General features: G+C 47.7%; 1 protein-coding gene across 3 annotated transcripts in view; it reads left to right on the top strand.

The window, feature by feature from the left end:
• The window catches only part of abcc4 (ATP binding cassette subfamily C member 4 (PEL blood group)), a 742,685-nt gene that overhangs the window by 95,266 nt on the left and 622,476 nt on the right, over positions 1-24,943 (top strand). For all 3 annotated transcript variants that reach the window (XM_072476237.1, XM_072476236.1, XM_072476238.1), the window contains one exon: positions 12,595-12,720. In XM_072476237.1, the coding sequence (XP_072332338.1) occupies positions 12,595-12,720 (126 nt within the window). The remainder of the gene's footprint in view (positions 1-12,594; positions 12,721-24,943) is intronic.

The following is a 24,943-nucleotide window of genomic DNA, read 5'->3' as shown; positions in this document are numbered from 1 at the left end:
CTGGGTCCTCTGCTATTTGTGATATTTATCAATGACTTGGAGGAGGGGGCTGAAGGGTGGGTCAGTAAATTTGCTGATGACACCAAGATTGGTGGAGTAGTGGATGAGGTGGAGGGCTGTTGTAGATGCAAAGAGACAGCAGAGCTGGGCCGAAAAATGGCAGATGGGGTTTAACCCTGATAAGTGCGAGGTGATTCATTTTGGTAGAAAAAATTTGAATGCGGATTACAGGGTCATCGGCAGGGTTCTGAGGAATGTGGAGGAACAGAGAGATCTTGGGGTTCATGTCCACAGATCTCTGAAGGTTGCCACTCAAGTGGATAGAGCTGTGAGGAAGGCTTTTTGAGTTTAAGAGCCGCGGGGTTATGCTGCAGCTATACATGACCCTGGTGAGACCACATTTGGAGTATTGTGTGCAGTTCTGGTCACCTCATTATAGGAAGAATGTGGAAGCATTGGAAAGGGTGCAAAGGAGATTTACCAGGATGCTGCCTGGTTTGCAGGATAGGTCTTATGAGGAAAAGTAGAGGGAGCTAGGGCTTTTCTCTTTGGAGCAGAGGAGGATGAGAGGTGACTTAATAGAGGTTTATAAAATAATGAGGGGGATAGATTGAGTGGACGTTCAGAGACTATTTCCTCAGGTGGATGTAGCTGTTACAAGGGGGCATAACTATAAGATTCAGGGTGGGAGATATAGGAGGGATGTCTGAGGTAGGTTCTTTACTCCGAGAGTGGTTAGGTTGTGGAATGGACTGGCTGCTGTGATAGTGGAGTCGGACACTTTAGGAACTTTCAAGCGGTTATTGGATAGGCACATGGAGCACACCAGAATGACAGGGAGTGGGATAGCTTGATCTTGGTTTCGGACAGTCCCCTCGAGGGCTGATGCTGTTCCTACATCCCATTTAAAATTGCGCTGTACTGTTCTATGTTCTATTCTCCCTGTTTGCAGTGTTCTCCCCGCTGTCGCCAGGCGCCCTCTCCCCGGCGGCCACCTCCCCTCACCCATACCTTCTGGCGCTAGCTTACCCGCTAGCTGGGGTCAGTCTAAACCTCCCCTTTGCCACTGCATGTCTGTTTTCCCCCTCCTCTTCCTCACTCCCCTCTTGTGCCTTGTTGGGGGTGGGGGTGGTGGTGGTGGTGGGGGGTGGGGGGGGGGGGGGGGGGAGAGACCTCTGTGTGAGGCCTGGTGGGCCCTCTCGGTCAGGCATCGCCCCGTCTCCTCGATTCATCTGTCCAGGTTTTTGCTGCCTTTTCCATCCTTTTGCCCCCTGGAGTTGCTGTTACTCAGCATATCTAGTCCTGGTGTTGGAAGAGGATGAGGGCTGTTTGCAGGATAATTTGTGCCTAAAGTGCCAAATTCCAACTTTTCAGGAGGAGAGCCACCTTTCGTGTGGCTGCTGAGCACATACCCATCACCGGAACTCATCTTTGAAAGTATGGCGGTGGGACGGGATTCCATCTGGGTTCCCACCTTCCCCGAACTGGGGAGGAGGTGGGGTGGGGTGGTTCCCGGCGTGTTGCTGTAGTGCCTCTTCCTCTCACTGCAGCACTGTGCGTGGAGGGGCTGTACATCTTCAAGGCAGGACTTCCACCCCAGTGAGAATGCAAGTCCAACCTTCTGCGGTCAATGCTGAGCCCCTGCCATTCTAAACATAGATCTTGCTGTTCCTACATCCCATTTGAAGTTGTAGCATTTACTTTATGTTCTCAATATTCCTTCCGAAGTAAATCTCTTTGCACTTCTGCTTTAAATCTACTCTCCCCTGTGGCTATTTCAGCAATTTGTCCTCAAAGCATGTTACCATCCTTCTCATTATTTGCTACAATTCTTAGTTTTGTAGCATCTACTTGCTTTGAACTGAAATCCCCTGCCAGGTCATTCATCAAAAAAGAGAATTGGTCGCAGCATCGACCACTGGAGGAAACCGCTGCATACTTCCTTCTGATCTGGAAAAACAACCATTCAGCACTACTCTGCTTTCTGTTCCTTTGCTAATTTTGCAAAACAGTCTGCTATGTAGTATTTTTATGCTTTTCTGAATGTTCATGTACATATTAAACACAATTCTCTCAGTCAATGTCTACTTTACTCTATAAATGGATGTGTAGGGTACAAAACCAAAGAAGTTCTGTGTTATGATTCCCGTGGAGACCGATAACTTTTAAAAAGGTATTTAAGTTCCCAGTGACCAGCTTAAAGGAATTGCCCAATTGATTTCAACATCGACTAAACATTACAGAGTTAGCAGGTAATATTCTAAATTCCAGAAACGATAACCGTATTAATATCTTAACATGACTAATAGCCCCACACTGCATATCTGCTGTACAGTATGCTTTCCGTATGAATTACAGGCCAGAATTTTTTCAGCCACTCTCACTGGTGAGATAGAACAAAGAACAATACAGCACAGGAACAGGCCCTTTGCCCTTCCAAGCCTGTACCGGTCATGATACCAACCTTTGCCAAAACCCTCAGCACTTCTTTGTGCTGTATCCCTCTATACCCATCCTATCCATGTGTTTGTCAAGATACCTTTTGAATGCCGTTAATGTATCTGCTTTCACAACCTCCCCTGGCAACGCGTTCCAGGTACTCGTCACCCTATGGGAAAAAATCCTGCGTCACAATCTAAACTTTGCCCCACGGACCTTAAACCTATGCCCCCTGGTGACTAACCCTCCATCCTAGGAACGAGTGCCTACCCATCCACTCTATCCATGCCCCTCATAATCTTGTAGACCTCCATCAGGTCACCCCTCAACTTCCAACTTTCTAATGAAAACAGTCCGTCTATTCAGCCTCTCCACATACCTAACACCCTCCAGACCAGGCAACATCCTGGTAAACCTCCTCTGCACCCTCTCCAAGGACTTCACATCATTCTGGTAGTGTGGCATCTAGACTTATGCGCAATATCCCAAGTGCGGCCTTACCAAGGTTGTATACAATTGTAGCATGACTTGCCAGTTTTTGTACTCGATGCCCCATCCAATGAAGGCAAGCATTCCGTATGCTTTCTTAACTGCCTTGTCCACTTGTGTTGCCACCTTCAAAGATCTATGGACCTACGTGCCCAGATCACTCTGACTTTCTATATTCCTAAGAGTTTCGCTATTTTCGGTATATTTCCCTCTATGTTACACCTACCAAAATGCATTACCTCACATTTATCCGGATTAAACTCCATTTGCCATTCCTCTGCCCAAATCTCCAACCTACCTTTGTCCTGCTGTATCTTCTGACAATCCTCAAACACTATCTGCCACTCCACCAACCTTGGTGTCATCCGCGAACTTGCTAATCAGACCAGCTACATTTTCCTCCAAATTGTTTATGTATACTACAAACAACAGAGGCCCCAGCACAGATTCCTGTGGAACACCACTCGTCACAACCTCCATTCAAAAAAACACCCTTCTACTGCTACCCTTTGCCTTCTGTATCCATCTTACCACCTCGCCTCCGATCCCGTGGGACTTCACCTTTTGTATCAGTCTACCATGAGGCACCTTGTCAAAGACTTTACTGAAGTCCATGTAAACACATCCACCGCCCTCCCCTCATCAATCAATCTTTGTCACCTCCTCAAAAAACTCGATCAGGTTAGTGAGGCACGACCTTCCCTTCACAAAACCATGCTGTCTTGCTTATGTGTCCATTTGTTTCCAAATGGGTATAAATCCTGTCCCTCAGAATTCTCTTCAATAATTTACCAACGTGAGACAACTATTATTTCCAGGATTATCCCGGGCATATCGAAGTCGCTGGACATTTGGCTGGCCCAGTGAGGTAGGGCATAAAATTCCCAGCCACAGTTTTTATAGAAAATAATCCACAATCACCCACAGCTTCTAATGAGTTCACATATCCCTATTTCCTGGAATCATCAAGTTGAATCATTGTCAAAAGAAATCCTGAACTAACTGAGCAGTAAGGATCACTCCGGTGACGGGGATGTGCCGAGTAGTCACACATCAGGTGGCTCTCCCCCATAAGATAGGTTTATCCCGGAGGTAGAGGACGAATGAACAGGTTATTCCCGCAGGTAGAGGATGAATGTGAACGGTGCCAGGGAGGCCCGGCCAACCACAGACTTGTCAGGTTTTGGACAGCCGCCCTTGAGGCAATGTCCAAAGTTGTGGGGGTAAGAATGGAGCCATGCCCAAGAGTGGCAATCTTCGGGGTATCGGACCAGCAGAACTATTCACGGGGAAGAGGGCCAACACCCTTGCCTTTCTAATTGCCCTATCGACTGGCGATCAGCAACACCACCCACAGCTGCAGACTGACTGGCAAACCTGTCGGAATTTCTCCACCTAGAGAAGATCAAGTTCACCATCTGAGGGTCAGAATATGGTTTCCACATACATGGACTCCATTCACCAACTTGTCCCAAGACCTGTTAGCCAACAGCCATTAGAGCAGCGGGTCGGGGGGGGGGGGGGGCGCACACAGGAGCCAAAGGGACCACAGGAAAGGTTGTGGGGGTGGAAGCTACGAGAAAAAGGAAGGGGAGGCCGGAAAACGACCGACACAGGGCCTAGAACAAGACCACAAGAAATGGAATCCCCAAGGGAATGCCGAAAATAGGACAGCGAGAGGCGGGGAAGGGGCGTGCTCAAATGACGAGGGGGGGGTGGGAGGGAAGGAAAGGGCACAGCCCACATGTAAATAGCAGATAACTGCCCATTGTACAGTGAAGGGCCCAGTAAAGGACCCTGTAACAACGATTGAAGGGGTGGGGGGGGGGGGTTCGGCAAAATCCAAGGGGGTGGGAGGAGGGGGATCGGCAAAATCCAAGGGGGTGGGAAGGAGGGGAGATCGGCAAAATCCAAGGGGGTGGGGAGGAGGGAAGATCGGCAAAATCCAGGGGAGTGGGGGAGGAGGGGGGATCGGCGCAGAGGTTACCAAATGTATAGTGTATAATATGTGAGAACTTCAATAAAAACACTTTTTAAAAACAGGGTCACTCAGCGATTCTCTCCTCCCAGTCTTACCAGGGCAAATTTGCCATTCATAGATTATCATAGAATCTACAGTGCAGTAGGAGGCCATTTGGCCCATCAAGTCTGCACCGGCCTTTGGAAGCCCACACCTTCACCCTATCCCCGTAACCCAGTAACCCCACCTAAACCTGACGGACACTAAGGGCAATTTAGCACGGCCAATCCACCTAACCTACACATCTTTGGACTGTGGGAGGAAACCGGCGCACCCGGATGAAACCCATGCAGACACGGGGAGAACATGCAGACTCCGCACAGACAGCGACCCAAGACGGGAATCAAACCCGGGTTCCTGGCGCTGTGAGGCAGCAATGCTAACCACTGTGCGACCCTGCCACCCATTCTTTTAAATAAACTTAAATTCTCTTTGACCAGATGCTATCTTCATTCCTATTTCCTGCCTGGTAGCTCGCATTGGACCTGTTCTGCAGAAAAGGGGGCTTTTCTTCTCTGCTGACCACACAAGCTGCATACTTTAGTTTCTGTGAAGTTTCTCTCTCTCTCTCTCTCTCTCTTACTGCCCAAAACTCTGATATAGAAAATCTGTCCACAACCGTTATTGTTACCCCGCCTTTGTTTTCAGGTAGATTGTTCTCCGTAAATGTCAACCTGGGACCCTGGTCTCCATGGTAAACAGGCCATAAGGGCTTGTTGTTCAGCAGGACTCCTAGTAGATCATATGACTCCATTTTCCCTTGAATTGTGGAACCAATCCAAAACGTTATCAACTTATAAATCAATCACTGGTTAGGCCCCAGCTGGGATATTGCGACCAGTTCTGGGCACCACCCTTTCGGAGATGTCAAGGTATTTTAGAGGATGCAAGTTTACCTGAATTATACTAAGGAGGTGGGATTTGAGTTATATGGATAGGCTACAGAAACTGGAGATGTTTCCCTTAGAGCAGACAAGGGCCGATTTGATACAGGTGTTCAAAAGCTTTTTTAAAGATTAGGGGCTGAATTTTCCCCTTCAAGGCGGAAATTCAGGCCATTTGTCAACGTTATGCTTCCACCTCCTAATTCACCCCGCCCAGCACCATATTTTCTCCTCCGAGTCGGGGGCAAGTTGAGTTGGGGTCACTGACTCCCAAAGCAGGCCCAAGGTGGAAAGAGGGGTAGGTGGGTACCAAAGCAGGCAGATTTGATGTAAAGGTTAAAGAACAGTCCTGATGGATTTCATCCTAGATTTTTAAAAGAAGTGGCTGGCGAGATAGTTTTTAAAAAATATTTTTATTCCATAAATTTTCAACATTTCTACAATTTGCAACAACCCAACACACATCCTAACCCACAAGCCCCCCTCCCCCCCCCCACTCCCTCCCCCACCAATCAACGGTATCCAACTCCGCAAAATTAACAAACCCCAACAATTGTAGAACCCATCATCCCTTAAGAGCAAATTTCATTTCTTCCAGTGTCAAAACCCCCAACAGGTACTCGCGCCACATCGAGGTACAGGGTGGAGAAGCTGACCTTCACCCCAACAAGACCCGCTTGCAAGCAATCAACGAGGCGAAGGCTGAAAGATCTTCCCCCGCACCTGCCGCTCCGTCTGGTCCGAAACCCCTAATATGGCTTCCAGTGTCCACCTCACACTGGCTGTCAAACTTGTCCAGGATGGTCTGAAACTTTGTCTTGTCCTGGTCTTCGGCGAAGTGAAATGAGTTGAATATTTCCAAGGCGTGATCACCCGCTGTGGTGAGGAAAAGAGCTATCTACCGTGCATCAGACGCACCATTGAGGTCTGATGCTTCGACGTAAAGCTGAACTTTCTGCGTGAATGTCCGCTAGTTGGCACTGAGATTGCCGGAGGTCCTGAGCTGGTGAGGAGCCTTAATCTTTTCCATTGTGCCGGTATACATTTACTGGTCGTCACGGATCTTGCTGAGTTGAACTAACTATATTGAACAGACTCCTGGTATCATGTTGTGTTATGTAATTTGGAGTAACACAAGCTGCCACTTGATGCAGTTTTGAGTGAAAGATGCTCCAGACTTTGAAGTGAGTTCACTGTGTTTTATTGAACTATTAGCACAGTTCTCAATGAGTTCGACTCTCTGCTAATCTAAATGTAGTAACTCAGTCTAACTGAACCAGCCTTGATCTAAGGCATGTGCTGGGGTGTGATGCTGAGGATACACCCTGTCTCACTCTGTAGATGTTGGTCTGTGGAAAGAGGCGGGGTATGAGTGCCTCATCCCTTTTATAGTGAGATACCACCCCTGAGTGTCCTTACTGCTCATTGATCGTGTCCTATTTTACGTGTTCATTAGCTGCATGTTTGCATATCATGACAGCATCCTCCACCTCTTCGAACAGTCGGCTCATCCTGGACTTTGTAAGGTGTGCCCTGTACACTACCTTCAGATGTATCAGCCCCTGCCTTGCGCATGAAGTTGAGGCATTTGCCCTCTGCAGCACCTCACACCACAATCCCTTATCCAGCGCTGCCCCCAACTCTTCCTCCCACTTCGTCGTAACCCCCTCCATGGACATCCCGACCTCCAACAAAATCCTCACTTAAATCGGCAAAACAACCCCCCTCTCCAATCGCTCGCTGACAGCACCGCCTCCAGCAATGAACAGGCAGGCGCTATCGGGAAGGTCAGGAAGACCTTTCTCACAAAGTCCCGCACCGCATGTACCTGGAACCCTTCGCCCCCACCAGCCCAAACTTCTCGCCTAGCTCCTCCAGACTTACAAATCACACTCCTAGGATCAGATCCTTAATTTCCGTGATCCCCTTCTCTTCCCAATCTTGGAACCTCACATCCACCCTCCCTGCTTAAACCCATGATTTTCCCCTAATCTGCATCCCCCTTGACCCAGCTCCCAACCTAAAATGCTGCCGAAACTTGCCTTGAGATCTTCAGCTTGACAACCACCACTGGACTCGCCGAGTAATTCCCTGGGGCCATTGGGAGTGGCACCATTACCTGCACCCACAACCCTGACCCCCTGCAAGAGCCCACCTCCATCCTCACCCACAAAGCCCTCCCCTCCCTATTCCATCCCTAAATCGTCTCTGCATTTGCCGCACACTAATAATACTCAGTATCCCCTTCCTAATCCTATCCACCCTCCCCGCCCAAACAAACAAGGAGATCAGCCTGTCTACCCACCTAAAAAAACGATAACCAGAATCACGGCAAAACATTCATCTTTACTGTCTGTACCCGGCTCGCCAACGACCGAGGGAGATTGTCCCTCCTCAGTAAGTCAGCCTTCACCCACCCCATCAAGCTAATGAAATTGAACTTCCGGAGCCCTGCCCAACCCGGGGCTATCTGCACCCCCAAATACCTAAAGTGAGTCGCTGCCCCCCGCTCCCACTCCTGGACAGGAGACCGACCTTTTCCTAAATTCCACCTCCTCCATGATAGTCCTCAATACGCAAGGCTGCGTACTTAGCCCCCTACAATACTCCCTATACACATAGACTGCATGGCAAAATGTTCCAACTCCATCTACAAGTTTGCTGACAACACGGCCATAGTGGGTCGGATCTTGAACAATGAAGAGTCAGAATACAGGAGGGAGTTAGAGAACCTAGTGGAGTGGTGTAATGACAAAAGTCGATCCCTTAATGCCAGAAAAACGAAAGAGCTGGTCATTGACTTCAGGAAGCAAAGTACTGTACACACTCCTGGCAGCATCAATGGGGCCGGGATGGAGATGGTTGACAACTTCAAATTCCTAGGTGTGCACATCACCAAAAATCTGTCCTGGTCCACCCACGTCGATGCTACCACCAAGAAAGCACGGTAGCATTGTGGATAGCACAATTGCTTCACAGCTCCAGGGTCCCGGGTTCGATTCCGGCTTGGGTCACTGTCTGTGCGTAGTCTGCACATCCCCGTGTGTGCGTGGGTTTCCTCCGGGTGCTCCGGTTTCATCCCACAGTCCAAAGATGTGCAGGTTAGGTGGATTGCCCTTAGTGTCCAAAATTGCCCTTAGTGTTGGGTGGGGTTACTGGGTTATGGGGATAGGGTGGAGGTGTTGACCTTGGATAGGGTGCTCTTTCCAAGAGCCGGTGCAGACTCGATGGGCCGAATGGCCTCCTGCACTGTAAATTCTATGAAATCTATGAAAGCACAAAAGTGCCTGTACTTCCTCAGGAATCTAAGGAAATTCGGCATGTCCACACTGACTCTTACCAACCTTTACGGATGCACCATAGAAAGCATCCTATCTGGCTGCATCACAGCGTGGTATGGCAACTGCTCGGCCCAGGACCGCAAGAAACTTCAGGGAATCGTGAACACCGCTCAGTCCATCACACAAACCTGCCTCCCATCCACTGACTCTGTCTACACCTGCTGCCTTGGGAAAGCGGGCAGCATAATCAAAGACCCCTCCCACCTGGCTTACTCAAAATTTCTTCCATCGGGTAGGAGATACAAAAGTCTCAGAACATGCATGAACAGATTCAAAAATAGCTTCTTCCCCATTGTTACCAGACTCCTTAACGACCCTCTTATGGACTGACCTGATTAATGCTGCACTCCTGTATGCTTTACCCGATGCCAGTGTCTATGTATTTACATTGTGTACCTTGTGTTGCCATGATATGTATTTTCTTTTCTTTCCATATACTAAATGAACTGTTTGAGCTGCTCGCAGAAAAAATACTTTTCACTGTATCCTGGTACACGTGACAATAAACAAATCTATCCATCAATCCAAATTCAATTTGTGCCCCGAAAACGTCCCAAATCTCTGAAGCAACCCCATTATGCTGCCCACTGAAGAGCTCGGCTCTGAACTATACAACAACAAGTCATGTGCATATAAGGACACCCTCCACCCCCCACTATCCCCTACCACAGCCCTGAGCTCCTCAGCGCAATGGCCAAGGGCTCTATAGCCAATGCAAACAGAAGGGAGGGGGGGCAGGGGGCATCCCTACCTCATACCCCAATGCAATGCAAAGTACCCTGAATTCAGACTATTAGTGCGCACACTAGTCATCGGCTCCTTGTATAACAGCTGCACCCTCACCACAAACTTCGGCCCAAACCCAAATTTCTCCAACACCGTCATCAAATAATTCCACTGTACCCGATCAAATGCCTTCTCCGCATGTAAAGCCACCACCACCTCCGTCTCCCTTCTCTTTGCTGGAGAAAGCACCATATTCAACAGTCTCATATTCAAGGACTACTGTCTGCCCTTTACGAACCCTGTCTGATCCTTCCCAACCATCTTCGGAAGGCATCCCTCCAACTTTAATGCCAACAGCTTTTGCCAATATCTTGGCGTCTACATTCAGCAGACATATGGGCCTGTACGACCCACACTCCACCGGGTCCTTGTCAGTCCTTAAGCAACAACGAGATGGAGGCCATCGTTTGTGGCTAGATATCCCTGTCTTTCGCGTCTTCGAACATTCCCAACGTTCAACAGCGCCAGCCTATCCTTAGATCTTTTCTAAAATTCGACTGGGAACCCATCCGGCCCCGCCCCCTTTCCTCCCTGCATCCTCCCGATTGCCACCTTCACCTCTTCCACCCCCAGTGGCTCCCCAACCGTGTCCTCTCCACCTCCCTCAACCTTGGGCACTCTAACCCACCCAGAAACTCCCTCATCTCCCTCTCCTCCTCAGGAGGTGCTGACTTATAACAAGGCCCTATAGAACTCCACAAACACCTTATTAATCTGTTCCAGAGCCACCACCACCTCCCCCAACCTATCCCTGCACCCAAACTATCTCCCCTCGCCTCCCTACAGAGCTGACCTGCCAACATACTTCTCCCCTTCTCAATTGATGCACCGCTTTCTCCGTGGCCAAAATGTCAAACCTCACCTGCAACTCCTTCCTCTTTGCCAGGAGCCCCATGTCAGGGTCCCCCGCGTACTTCCCATTCGCCTCCAAAATCTCTCTCAGTTGCTGGCGTTTCTTGCTCTCCTCCCTATCCACCTTGGCCTTAAACAAGGTCACCGCCCCCTCACCACCGCCTTCAGAGCCTCCCAAACCACCGACCGTGCAACACCCCCCCCGTGTGATTGAACCCCACATGCTCCTCAATCATCTTCCCTAACTTGAACCCCATATACTCCTCAATCATCTCCCCTATCTTGTCACAGAACCTCCAAACCGCCAACAACCCCACATCCATCCTCCACCCTGGCTTCTGGGCTGCCCCCTTCTCAATGCCACGTCCATCCAATGCAGAGCGTGATCCGAGGTCACAATTGCCAAGTACTCTGTCCTCTTAAATCCGCCCAACACCGGATTAGTGAGATAGTTGATGCGATGGTTTTAATTTTCCAAAATTTCCTAGATACAAAGGAGGTTCCATTAGATTGAAAAATAGTGAATGTAATTCCTTTATTCAAAAAGAGAGGGAAAGAGAAAGCAGTAAACTACAGGCCAGGTCACATAACATCTGTCATAGGCAAAATGTTAGAAGCTGTATAAAATAGTTAAGCAGGGCAGATCAAAAAATTCAAGGTGAAAATGATATTTCACCAATTTATTGGGGTTCTTTGAAGAAGTGACATGTGCTGTGGATAAAGGGGAAAAATAAAATCTCATGGTGTAGGAGGTAACATATGGGCATGGTTAGAAGATTGGCTAGCTAACAGGAAGCAAAGTAGGCATAAATTGGTCTTTTTTTTCTGTTTGGCAAGGTATCCACTGTGCCACTGTCCCTTTGAAGAATAAAGCCCTGTCTTTAATCACTGCATAAAAACATGCTTAAATTAACATAAAGCATCAAATTATAACTTCTGGAGTTGACAACAACTTTTAAATTTAGCTATCAGAAGGGTCTTGATTCATGAACCTCTGACCTGACATGATTGACACTGATTTCAGAAACCCACATACCTCACCGAAAATTTCAATCTCAATGAAATTACAAAATTGAGGTCAGCATCAATTTAGGAGCATAGATTTAGGAACAGAGTGGGCCATTCAGCCCTTCAAGCCTGCTCTGCCATTCAATAAGATGGCTCATCTGGTCTTAACTCCACTTTCCTGTCATGCATGTCCCGAAGTCTGTTTTCGTGATTGGTCAAAATGGCATCCAGCAGGAATCAGATTTTCAGCCCCCTGACTGTTTTCCCCTCACCCAATGTTAGGATGACAAAATCTAACCCGAAATAATGGGGAAATTGTTTCTACTTGTTGAAGGGTCTGCAACCAGATGGCACAGATTTAAGGATACTGGTAAAAGAACCAGAGGTGCCATGAGGAAAAGAGAATTGCAAAGCGAGCTGTTATCAATGGAATGTATGCATGAAAGGATAATGGCAGCAGATTCATTGGTAACGTTCAGAAGAGAATTGGATAAATGCTTGAAGCAATATGTTTTCAGGACTTTGAGGAAAGGGTCGGGTAATAGGATTAAATCAGTCGTGTTTTCTAAGAGCTCGCACAGGCGTGATGGACCAAACTACCTCCTTTGCTGCTTTCTATCATTCAGTTATGAGAAGTATGTTTGTATAAATGTATCAGAACTGTTTCAAGATTCATGTTTTTCTATCATTCCTGAAGATTAATAAGCTATTACAAATAATTTTTAAAATAGATTTGGTTTACTTAAATGTCAACACTTCACTGAACTCTTCGTAGGGGCAAAACTGCAGTACTGACCGATAACAGAATTCGTACCATGAATGAGGTTATATCAGGAATGCGAATCATCAAGATGTATGCGTGGGAAAAGCCCTTTACAAATTTGATTGCTCAAATTCGAAGGTAAGATTTTTTTTACAATATGCACTTTAACCTATTCAGTCCAAATGCATGGGACCAAGTTATTTCTGAATTTCAGAATTTTCAGGGTTATAGAATTAAGTTGGAATTCCTCACCACGAGCACGTTAAACAGAAAACACTTTAGATATAAATGTTTACCTGAAAGAGAAAACAATAATAAAACATTATAAAGTAATAATAAAAGTTGTTTTACCTATCCAAATACTGCATCTTCCATGTTCTACTCCCAAAGTACTGTGCTAAAGTGATTCCATGAGTTGCTTGGATCTGCACAAAAAAAACTCCTGACAACTGGTGTTCCTGATCAAATTATTTCAGGACTGGAGAGTGTAAGATTTTGATAATGGTATTAATTTTTAGGGTTTGTTGTGTAGTATGTAACATCAATGGATTTTTATATTTAAGCACATTCTAAATGAAATGGGCAGGTTGAACTTATATTCGGGGCAATGGTCAGTCAAGGCAGTTGGGATTCTTTACAGGAAGGCTGCTGTTTGTTGTTTTATTACTAAATTAATTAAGAGTTTTTTGTTCATCTTCGAAGAAATGGTAAAAAGGTTGATTGACCTTTGACTAAACCCATGCATTAAACCCATGCATTGATTCAATAGTTATTTCTAGGGAAGAACATCTGTATGAGAGGGAAACTGTTCTTTCAGTTTTGTCATTATGATAGGACATGTTTTTAACATTTGTTCTTAATGGTTTTAGTGTTTGAAGAAATGTGAACATTTTTTCCCCTGGGACCCACTTTTGCCAACTGGCCGACCTTCAGAATCCACGGCGGTCAGTCTTCATGACCCACGCTGGCTGACCTTCGTGACACACACCACGTTCGCTTACATTTAATGCGAAAATGCGAAAGGGGAGCCTGCTGGTCTTCTTGATCTCACTCCAATCAGGTTCACCGGAGGAGAGGGCAATGTGCATACACTAAAAAGATGATTATTATTAGGTGCAGACTTTAGCTAGTTTATTTGTGCCGTTTTCATCTTTATGAGAACGGAAAATCCAACCTCGCATGTAGGTCGCTGTGAATACATACCAACTGGATACTCCTGCAGAGATGCTATCCAGAATGTTGACTTGGTGTGTTTTTAATGTGTTGTCATGGTCAGGTACAACAGCTTAGTCTTTTCATTTGGAGTCATCTGTAGTTAATAATTGGCTCTGGGATCTCAACCTTCAAAGGAATTTTTCACTCACCACTTCTCTTTCAAAATCTGAAACTTCGCCTCTCATTTGCCAGTACTTCCCTGCAAATAACACACATGGGCTTTGTATCCTTATTTGCATTGGCACAATAATTGACAAAACCATACCTCAATAAATCATCTTTATGCTGTCCTGTGTTAAGTTTCTTCCTTGTAGGCTGTTCTCCAGAGGCTCTGGACCTCTGTGCAGAGCGAACACTAGCACTGCTCGTTCCTGCAGTGGATTCTCCTGTGCAGCGCTCTTCGGTTTCAGATGTGAGATCCTGGCCATTAGGTACACTGCCTACTTGTGAGTCTGGCCGTCTCTTTCTTGTAACAAAATTATCCATCTTCATAGTCCTCTTACCTTGCTTGCTAGCAGCTAGAAAATGGACGAAGCTCTCATCTGCGATTCGGCGCCAAAAGCACATACGTACAGGGCCCTTGACGTCAAGTGTACATGCAGGATGTGTGACTTGCTCACTGCTGCCGCTTATGGTCAGAAGACTGCACATTTTGATCTAATTTAAAAGCCGGCAGTGGCCGTGTGGTTTTATAGGTATTACGGTACCTGATAGGCTAAAGCACCATTGGTGGAAACTGTATGCTTTCTATTGGTTAGAATGTATGATAGCTCCGCCCTGATAGGCGGGGTATAAGAACCCGTGCCGCCCCAGCAGCCTTCATTCTGTACCTGAGCTGCTGGGGGAAACATCTAGCTTATTAAAGCCTTCAGTTGGACTACAACCTTGCTTTAGTGGTCATTGATCGTGCATCAATTTAATAAGCTAGTTTTTTTAAGAAGAAAGGATGGAGCTCCGAATCAAGCCGGTGTGTCTGCAACTTAGCCCCCACGCGTCAAACTCAGCGGCTATCTTTAAGCACTGGCTGGCGTGCTTTAAAGGGTAACTCGAGACAGCTGAAAACGCCCCACGGGGGAGTAGAAACTGCACGTTCTGCACTCAAGGGTGAGCCCGGGGATTTACACCCTCATCGAGGAAGCGGAAGACTTCGATGCAGCAATAGAGCTGCTAAAAGGACACTATATTCTCCCGGTAAACCAGGTCTACGCCCGGCATCTGCTTGCAACAAGGCGACAAACCCTTGGGGAATCGCTGGAGGAATTCTACCGTGCACTCCTGGTGTTGGGCAGAAGCTGCGGCTGCCCGCACGTTTCGGCGAGCGAACACACGGAACTCTTAATCCGCTTTCGTGGCAGGTCTGCTAGCGTCACAAATCCGCCAGCGCCTGTTAGAAAAGGACACCCTGGGTCTCAGGGAGGCACGGGCCCTTGCAGGCTCCCTGGACGTGGCCTCCAGGAACGCCCGCGCTTACATTCCCGAACATTCCCGAACGCGCGGCAGCCCCCTGGGCAGCGTGGAACCCCTCCGCAGCCGACCCCGAGACTTCCCCCATTCCCCCCCAGGCCTGCGCTACAAGGCGACCTGGCAACCCCGAGGGGCCCTGCTGCTACTTTTGTGGGTAGGCCACGCACCCCCGCCAGCACTGCCCGGCCTGCGCATCCACCTGCAAGGGATGCGGCAAAAAGGGCCATTTCGTGGAGGTATGTCAGGCCTGGGCGGTTGCCGCGGTCACCGGCGGCGAATGAGGACCGCAACCACTAACTTCTCCACGGGCCCCGTGCGGCCAGCGGTCGCCACCATCTTCATATTCCAGGGCCACGTGCGGGCCCCGGGCACCGCCATCTTGTTCCGCGGACGCCAAGTTGGAGGGATGGGCGCCGCCATTTTGTGCACCCCCAGCCACGTGCGGCCAATGGGAGACGCCATCTTGGATGAACCCCAAGGACCCCAGCTCGGCTGACCACGCACTGCCCGAGAGAACTCTCAACTGCTGCGATTAGCCTCGGTGACTGGATCAGTCTCGGCCTCGAACTCTCTTTACTGCTACGACGACCGCATTCATCAACGGGCACGAGACGTCCTGCCTCATCGACTCTGGGAGCACAGAGAGCTTCATACACCCTGACACGGTAAGGCGCTGTTCTCTCCTCATCCACCCCATTAATCAAAAAATCTCCCTGGCTTCCGGTTCACACTCAGTGGAGATAAAGGGGTTTTGTGTAGCAAACCTCACAGTCCAGGGAAGGGAGTTCAAAAACTTCAGTCTCTACGTCCTTCTCCACCTCTGCGCGGGTACACTCCTGGGTTTAGACTTCCAGTGTAACCTTCAAAGTCTGACCTTCCAATTCGGCAGCCCTATACCCCCCCCTTACTGTCTGCGGCCTCACGACCCTTAAGGTCGACCCGCCTTCCCTGTTTGCGAACCTCACCCCAGATTGCAAACCCATCGCCACCAGGAGCAGACGCTACAGTGCCCAGGACCAGATCTTTATTAGGTCAGAGGTCCAAAGGCTACTGAGGGAAGGGGTCATTGAAGCCAGTAACAGCCCCTGGAGAGCTCAAGTAGTGGTGGTAAAGACTGGGGAGAAGCATAGGATGGTCATCAACTACAGTCAGACCATCAACAGGTTTACGCAGCTGGACGAGTACCCTCTCCCCCGGATATCTGACCTGGTAAACAGGATCATGCATTATAAGGTCTTCTCCACGGTGGATCTCAAGTCCGCCTACCACCCGCTCCTCATCTGCACTAGTGACCGCAAATACACTGCCTTCGAGGCAGATGGGCGGCTCTATCACTTAAGGGTTCCCTTCGGTGTCACCAACGGGGTCTCGGACTTCCAGCGCGAGATGGACCGAACGGTTGACCGGTACGGTTTACGAGCAACATTCCCGTATCTCGATAATGTCACCATCTGCGGCCATGACCAGCAGGACCATGACACCAACCTCTGAAAAATTTTCCAGACCGCTAAAATCCTGAACCTTATATACAACAAGGATAAATTCGTGTTTAGCACCGACCGTCTAGCCATCCTCGGCTACGTAGTGCGAAATGGAGTTATAGGCCCCCTACCCTGAACGCATGCGCCCCATTATGGAGTTCCCCCTCCCTCACTGCTCCAAGGCCTAGGGTTTTTTAGCTGCTACGCCCAGTGGGTTCCCAACTACGCGAACAAGGCCTGTCCCCTGATCCAATCCACAGCTTTTCCCCTGTCGATAGAGGCCCGCCAGGCCTTCAGCCGCATCAAAGCAGACATTGCAAAGGCCACGATGCATGCCATCGACAAATCCCTCCCCTTACAGGTCGGGAGCGATGTGTCCGACGTAGCTCTGGCGGCCACCCTCAACCAAGCGGGCAGACCCGTTGCCTTCTTCTCTTGTACCCTCCATGCTTCCGAAATCCACCTCTCCTCAGTCGAAAAGGAGGCCCAGGCCATAGTAGAAGCTGTACGACATTGGAGGCATTACCTGGCCGGCAGGAGATTCACTCTCCTCACTGACCAACGGTCGGTTGCTTTCATGTTTGAACATGCACAGCGGGCAAGATAAAAAAAACGACAAGATCTTGCGGTGGAGGACCAAACTCTCCACCTACAACTACGAGATCTTGTATCGTCCTGGGAAGCTAAACGAGCCTCCTGATGCCCTGTCCCGCGGCACATGTGCCACCGCACAAGTGGACCGCCTCCGAGCCCTCCACGTGGACCTCTGCCACCCGGGGGTCACTTGCTTTTTCCATTTTGTCAAGACCCGCAACCTGCCCTACTCCATCGAGGAGGTCAGGACAGCCACCAGGGACTGCCAAATCTGCGCGGAGTGCAAACCGCACTTCTACCGACCAGAGAAAGCGCACCTGATAAAGGCTTCCCGTCCCTTTGAACGCCTCAGCATGGACTTCAAAGGCCCCCTCCCCTCCAGCGACCGCAACACGTGATTGACGAGTACTCCCGGTTACCATTCGCCATCCCCTGCCCCGACATGACCGCAACCACCGTCATCAAGGCCCTCCATAGCATCTTTGCACTGTTCGGGTTCCCCACTTACATACACAGTGATAGGGGGTCCTCCTTTATGAGCGACGAACTGCGTCAATTCCTGCTCAGCAAAGGCATTGCCTCGAGCAGGGCGACCAGTTACAACCCCCGGGGTAACGGACAGGTAGAGAGGGAGAACGGAACGGTCTGGAAGACCGTCCTACTAGCCCTACGGTCCAGGAATCTCCCAGTCTCCCGCTGGCAGGACGTCCTCCCGGATGCCCTCCACTCCATCTGGTCACTGCTTTGTACGACCACCAATCCGACACCTCACGAACGTCTCCTTTTCTTCCCCAGGAAGTCCTCCTCTGGGACCTCGCTCCCAACCTGGCTGGCAGCACCCGGACCCATCCTGCTCCGAAAACACGTGCGGGCGCACAAGTCGGACCCGTTGGTCGAGAGGGTCCATCTGCTCCATGCTAACCCCCAGTACTCCTACGGTCTCCTGCCGGAATCCCACGCACATTACAGCCGCCAGTCCCACCCTCCCCTCCACCGCAGCACCTTACAGGAGGATCGGTCCTTCCACCGGCCCCGTCTAGGCCCCCCCACCCACCGATGCACCCCGCAGGCGCTCCCTTCCCAGGTCAACCGTTTTCCCCACCAGCGCCGTCTAGGGATGCCGAAGCTGCCACGGATATCGAAGCCACGCTCCCGGAGTCACAGATGCCCGAGCCTCCACCGGAGGCTCCGACGATCGCAGAGGACGACCAGGGCCCCCGATCGACTGATTGCTTCATTTTAATTGTAATCTGTAAATATAAACCATCGAATGTACATAGCTATCAGAATTGTAAATAGTTACTAAACACTGTACGGAGGTATTATGGTACCTCCATAACTAATTTTAAAATATTGCCATGTTTTGTAGTTTCAGGCCACCACCCCCGCCGGACTCTTTTTTTTTTTTTAACAGGGGGTGAATGTGGTATTATAGGTATTACGGTACCTGATAGGCTAAAGCACCATTGGTGGAAACTGTATGCTTTCTATTGGTTAGTATGTATGATAGCTCCGCCCTGATAGGCGGGGTATAAGAACCCGTGCTGCCCCTTCATTCTGTACCTGAGCTGCTGGGGGAAACATCTAGCTTATGTTGGACTACAACCTCGCTTTAGTGGTCATTTATCGTGCATCAGGCCGTAATTCTCAATTTAACTGCTGTTGGTGGCCGTTGGGCACTTCTCCCATGATTGGGACCACCGTGGGAATGCCGTGATCGATCGCTCCGTGAACTTTCCAACGCCTGGTTGCGACCCTGATCTACATGACTCTAGTTACAGATGTGGGCGTGACATGAGAATGACTCGCAGCCTAAGCCAATGGAAGAGGTGACATTGGACTGTTTCCAAAAAAGGGATTCCAGAATAATAGGAAGTTGGGATAAAAGTTGGAAAATTGGAATCTTTTTTAGCAGTGTGTTACCATGACACCTGGGGTATGACCTTTCTGGCACAGTTCAAAATCACTTTAAAGAGAAGAAAGACATCACGTGTGCTGGCGATACTCAAGACGTTCTTGGAACATGAGGGATAAGAGACTTCTGTGTTGTCTTCACTTTTATTGTTAAGTATGTGTAAAATCGTAATAAATTCTACTTCATTCAGAAATGCTAATTATTTGTACCTTGTTAGGTCAGGCACAATTGAGGTTCCTTTGGTTCAAAATTAGGATTTTGGAACTTGGAAATTTTAATTAGCAGGGTTTTATATCTCAAAATCCTAAAATCTTACAAGGGGATAAAGTGTATTACCATTTACTCATTAATTAAATATTATCAGATAATCCGAGTCATTTTATATCAAAATTGTTTATGAAGGGTATCTTATCTGATAGCTGGTTTATAAAATTAATAGTCTAGGCAATAAACACAGGCTAATGTTATATTATGCATATAATATTTTGTGTGAAACATCTGTTCCAATAACTGGATTTTGCAATTATTAAAAGGCTGTGCGACAATCAGGACAATAGCAGCCATTAGTTCATTCATATGCTTGTTCCTGAAGTTCCTAAAAATGACAAGCGGTGATGTGCGAGTATTGAATCTGAGGTTTATTAATCACCTGACTTCAGATCTGAACAGTTTTATAATCGGTTGGACGATATAACCAATGCTTACTGCTCTTCTGGAAGCTTTTCCAATGTCTTTCAACCTCTCGGCATATCTCATCTTGCTGGAAATAGTACTCCATTTTCAAAGGGCTCTTTCCTTTTCCCCTTTCTCTTCCCCCACATCCCTACCCCCTTTCAACAATGTTCAGTGAACATCTATTTTCGCCGGAAACTTTAGAAGGGACAACACCCAGGGTTACCTTGCAGGGAAAGGGAAGTTTCTGTTACACATTAATAAAAAGGAAGGGAAATTCCATTTTTTTGTCAGTATTTGTATTTTTTCTAGAATACAATCCAAATCCATACTTTGAGATCAGTCTCCTTTTGGAGGTGAAATCTGTGTTTCTGAGAGAGAGCAAAGACCCAAGTTATTGACGTCTTATGAGTACGAGCATCTTTCAAATGAAAAACACAACTCCATATCAACATAATCACGAAAACAAAAGCAAAATACAACCGAAAAATGTCTGGAAACATTTGCGGAGTGAGAAAAAGAGTTAATGTTGCAGTTTATTAACAATCCATTGGCATTGGTTGCCAGTGTAAAGTCTCAAGGAAAGAGACGGGAATGGAAAGCAAGGGAGGAAAGTATAAATGGAAGGTTTGTGGTATGTTAGAAGGCAGAAGTTGAAGAAACCGTTGTCATGGTCTCCGTAGAAATTGTTAAAGTTTAAAGAGAAATTTGAACAGCCAGTTGGTTACTGAAAAAATTAAGCCACAAGATTCCACATTTTAAAACAAATGAATTTAACCATACAAGAATTATGTAAAGCAAAGACTAAATGAACACGCTTCGGTAATTGCGTACACTTTGTATCAAAATGCATAATAAACACAACCATGGATACTTTAGATTAAAACCCTCAACTGGATCTTCCCTTTTAGACTAAGTCCCTCCCTTTCCACAGAGTCTTTTGCAACTTATCGGACTTTTGGAGGTGGTCATCTTTCTTGGGACCAACAACAAACTATTCCACAGCTGACTTGTAAGGTGTGGAACTCCGCCAAAGCCTGAACTTCAAGTTCAATTCCTGCGATTCCAACAAAAGAAAATAGAAACAGCCCTGGTTTCTAATAGCTTTATTCTGTTGGTCTCGTCGGTGAAAAAATCCATCTTAGGTGCATATGAACTAGTGCCTGAAGCCTACAGACAAAGGTTTAGAAATGTAAGGAAAGAACCTGGTCAAACATACAGTGAGTTTGAAAGTATCAAACAGAGTAATTTTGATAGGTGGATAAGGGCTTTGAAAATAGACGTATGAAGCTCTCCGAGAAATTATACTTTTGGAGGAGTTTAAAAATTCAATTCCTGATGTAGTGAGAACTCATGTGGAAGAGCAGAGGGTTAAAACTGCGAGGTTAGCAGCCGAAATGGCAGATGATTATGAATTAGTTCATAAATCAAAGCTTGGTTTCCGACATCAGTTTCAGCCTGTGAAGGATAGAAACGGGGGAAAAGAGAAAAACTCAAGTGGGAGAGATAAAGGAGATCTGATGGGAGATAATAAGGAGAGTATACCTCAGATTAAAAAGGAAATTCAGGAGGGTGGAAGAGAAATGAAATATTTCAAATGTTTTCACTGTAATAATCTAGGCCATGTAAAGTCACAGTGTTGGTGGTTGAAGAAAAGCACTGGGAAGGCTGATGTGATAAAACAGGATAAGTCAGTGTGGTTTGTAAAAGGAGTAGGTAAAGAAGTCACAATTTTAAGAGATACGGGAGCTAGTCAATCTTTGATGGTAAGAGATGAGGAGTTATGTAGTTTGGGAGGAATATTGCCAGAAAAGGTGGACATATGTGGAATTCAGGGTCAGAGTAGTGTTCCATTATATAAGGTAAGGTTGGAAAGTCCAGTGAGTGGTGAGGTGGCAGTAGGAGTAATGGAGAAATTATCTTATCCAGGAATACAGTTTATCTTGGGTAATGATATAGCTGGATCGCAGGTGGGAGTGATGCCTACTGTGGTTGATAAGCCAGTGGAAAATCAGACAACTGAAGTGTTGAAGGATGAATATCCTAGGATTTTTCCAGATTGTGTCACAAAGAAGAGAAATCAAAGAGTAAAGATAAAGTTGAAGTTCAATTATCAGAAACGATTTTTGATCAGATGGTTGGAAAAGAACAGGAACAGGTGGAGGACGCGGCGGGTATTTTTAGTTCAGGAAAAGTGGCGGAGTTACAGAAAGATGTAGAAATAAAATGGATGTATCAGAAAGCATACACGGAAGAGGAATCTGAGTATATACCATAATGTTATTACCGTAAAAATGATGTCTTGATGAGAAAATGGAGACCTTTACATATGCCGAAGAGAGAGAGGGACCGGAACGCAGCGAGTGCAACTTGGGATTCAGGTAGGTGTTTAAACTTGCCCCAGATTCCAGCGGCCTTCATTTTTCGGAGCGGGCGAGAGAGAGGGAGCCCGAGTGCAGCTTGTGATTCAGGTAGGTGTTTAAACTTGCCCCCAGATTCCAGCGGCCTTCATTATTTGGAGAGAGAGAGAGGGAGCCGGAGCGTAGCGAGTGCAGCTTGGGATTCAGGTATGTGTTTAAACTTGCCCCCAGGTTCCAGCGGCCTTCATTTCCGGGAGCGGGAGAGAGAGGGGTAGCCGGAGCGCAGCGAGTGCAGCTTGGGATTCAGGTAGGTGTTTAAACTTGCCCCCAGCTTCCAGCGGCCTTCATTTTTTGGAGCGGGAGAGAGAGAGGGAGCCCGAGTGCAGCTTCGGAATCAGGTAGGTGCTTAAGTGTTTGATTTTTACCTCTGTTTAAGTTGGGCGGTTGCTAAACCCGAGATACTACACTTGTTGTATCTCCCACCCTTCCACCTCCTCTAACCTAAGGGGGTGAGTGAATATCAGGTAAGCTCTCTCTTTTCTTTTTCTTTTATCTGCAAGTTATAGCTTCAGATTTTCGGCGGGAGCAGTGGCCAGGGGTCTGTCGGGAAGGCAAGTTTATCCTTTATAAACTTACCTTGCAGGAGAAGCGGCCTTCAGATTTTCGGCGGGAGCAGTGGCCAGGGGTCTGTCGGGAAGGTAAGTAGCTGGGAGAAATTTAACTCTTCCTGGGTTGGTAAGTATTGTGATTGGGAAGTAAAATCCTTATTCCTTTCACTTATTCATTATTTGATATTATATTTGTAATCTGTTAAGGTAAAGTGTAAAAATAGCAGGAGATCCCAGACCCGTGTTATGCTCCGCGTGCTCAATGTGGGAGTTCAGGGACGCGGCCCATGACCCTGACTCCTTCATGTGCAGGACGTGTGTCCAGCTGCAGCTCCTGTTAGACCGCATGACGGCTCTGGAGCTGCGGATGGACTCACTTTGGAGCATCCGCGATGCTGAGGAGGTCGTGGATAGCACGTTCAGTGAGTTGGTCACACCGCAGATTAGGGTTGGTGAGGGAGACCGGGAATGGGTGACCAAAAGGCAGAGAAAGAGCAGGAAGGCAGTGCAGGTGTCCCCTGCGGTCATCTCCCTCCAAAACAGGTATACCGTTTTGGATACTGTTGGGGCAGATGACTCACCAGGGGAAGGCAGTAGTAGCCAGGCTCATGGCACCATAGCTGGCTCTGCGGCACAGAAGGATGGGAAAAAGACTGGCAGGGCTATAGTCATAGGGGATTCACTCGTAAGGGGAGTAGACAGGCGTTCCTGTGGTCGAAAACGAGATTCCCGAATGGTATATTGCCTCCCGGGTGCACGGGCCAGGGATGTCTCAGATCGGCTGCAGCGGAGGGTGAACAGCCAGTTGTCGTGGTGCATATAGGCACCAACGATATAGGTAAAAAACGGGATGAGGTCCTACAATCAGAATTTAGGGAGTTAGGAGATAAGTTTAAAATGTAGGACCTCAAAGGTAGTAATCTCAGGATTGCTACCAGTGCAACGAGACAGTCAGAGTAGAAATTCAAGAATAGTCAGAATGAATACGTGGCTTGAGAGATGGTGCAGGAGGGAGGGATTCAGATTTTTGGGACATTGGAACCGGTTCTGCGGGCGGTGGGACCATTACAAATCGGATGGTCTACACTTGGGCAGGACTGGAACCAATGTCCTAGGGGGTGCTTTTGCTAACACAGTTGGGGAGGTTTTACACTAATGTGGCAGGGGGATGGGAACCAGATTAGGAAATTAGAGGTCAGTAAAGAGGCAGCAACTAAAGCCAGTAAGGTACTAGATAATAAACTCAATGTGACTAACGGGAAGAGTAGACAGGGAAGAGATGATAAACGCAAAGGGACAGGTGGTCTGAGGTGCATTTGTTTCAATGCGAGAAGTGTAACAGGTAAAGCAGGTGGATTTAGGGCTTGGATTAGTACCTGGGAATATGATATTGGTATTACTGAGACTTGGTTGAGGGAAGGGCAAGACTGGCAACTAAATATCCCAGGGTATAGATGCTTCAGGAGGGATAGAGAGGGGGGTAAAAGGGGTGGAGGAGTTGGATTACTGGTCAGAGATGATATCACAGCTATGATTAAGGAGGGCACGATGGAGGATTCGAGCACTGAGGCAATATGGGTAGAGCTAAGAAATAGGAAGGGTGCAGTAACATTGTTGGGACTTTACTACAGGCCTCCCAAAAGCGAGCGTGAATTAGAGGTACAAATATGTCTACAGATTATAGAAAAATGTAGGAGCAATAGGGTGGTCGTGATGGGAGATTTTAACTTCCCCAGCATTGAATGGGACTCATGTCGTGTTGGAGGCGTCGATGGAGCAGAATTTGTAAGGAGCATCCAGGAGAGTTTTTTAGAGCAGTATGTATATAGTCCAACTCTGGAAGGGACCATACTGGACCTGGTATTGGGGAATGATCCCGGCCAGGTGGTTGAAGTTTCAGTCGGTGATTACTTTGGGAATAGCGATCACAATTCCATAAGTTTTAGAATACTCATGGACAAAGACGAGAGTGGCCCTAAAGAAAGAGTGCTAAATTGGGGAAAGGCCAAGTATAACAAAATTCGGCAGGAGCTAGGGAATGTGGATTGGGAG

The sequence above is a fragment of the Scyliorhinus torazame genome, chromosome 15, assembly GCF_047496885.1.
Source record: "Scyliorhinus torazame isolate Kashiwa2021f chromosome 15, sScyTor2.1, whole genome shotgun sequence".
NCBI classification, from domain to species: Eukaryota; Metazoa; Chordata; class Chondrichthyes; order Carcharhiniformes; family Scyliorhinidae; genus Scyliorhinus; species Scyliorhinus torazame.
This window is presented reverse-complemented; position numbering and strand designations above follow the sequence as displayed.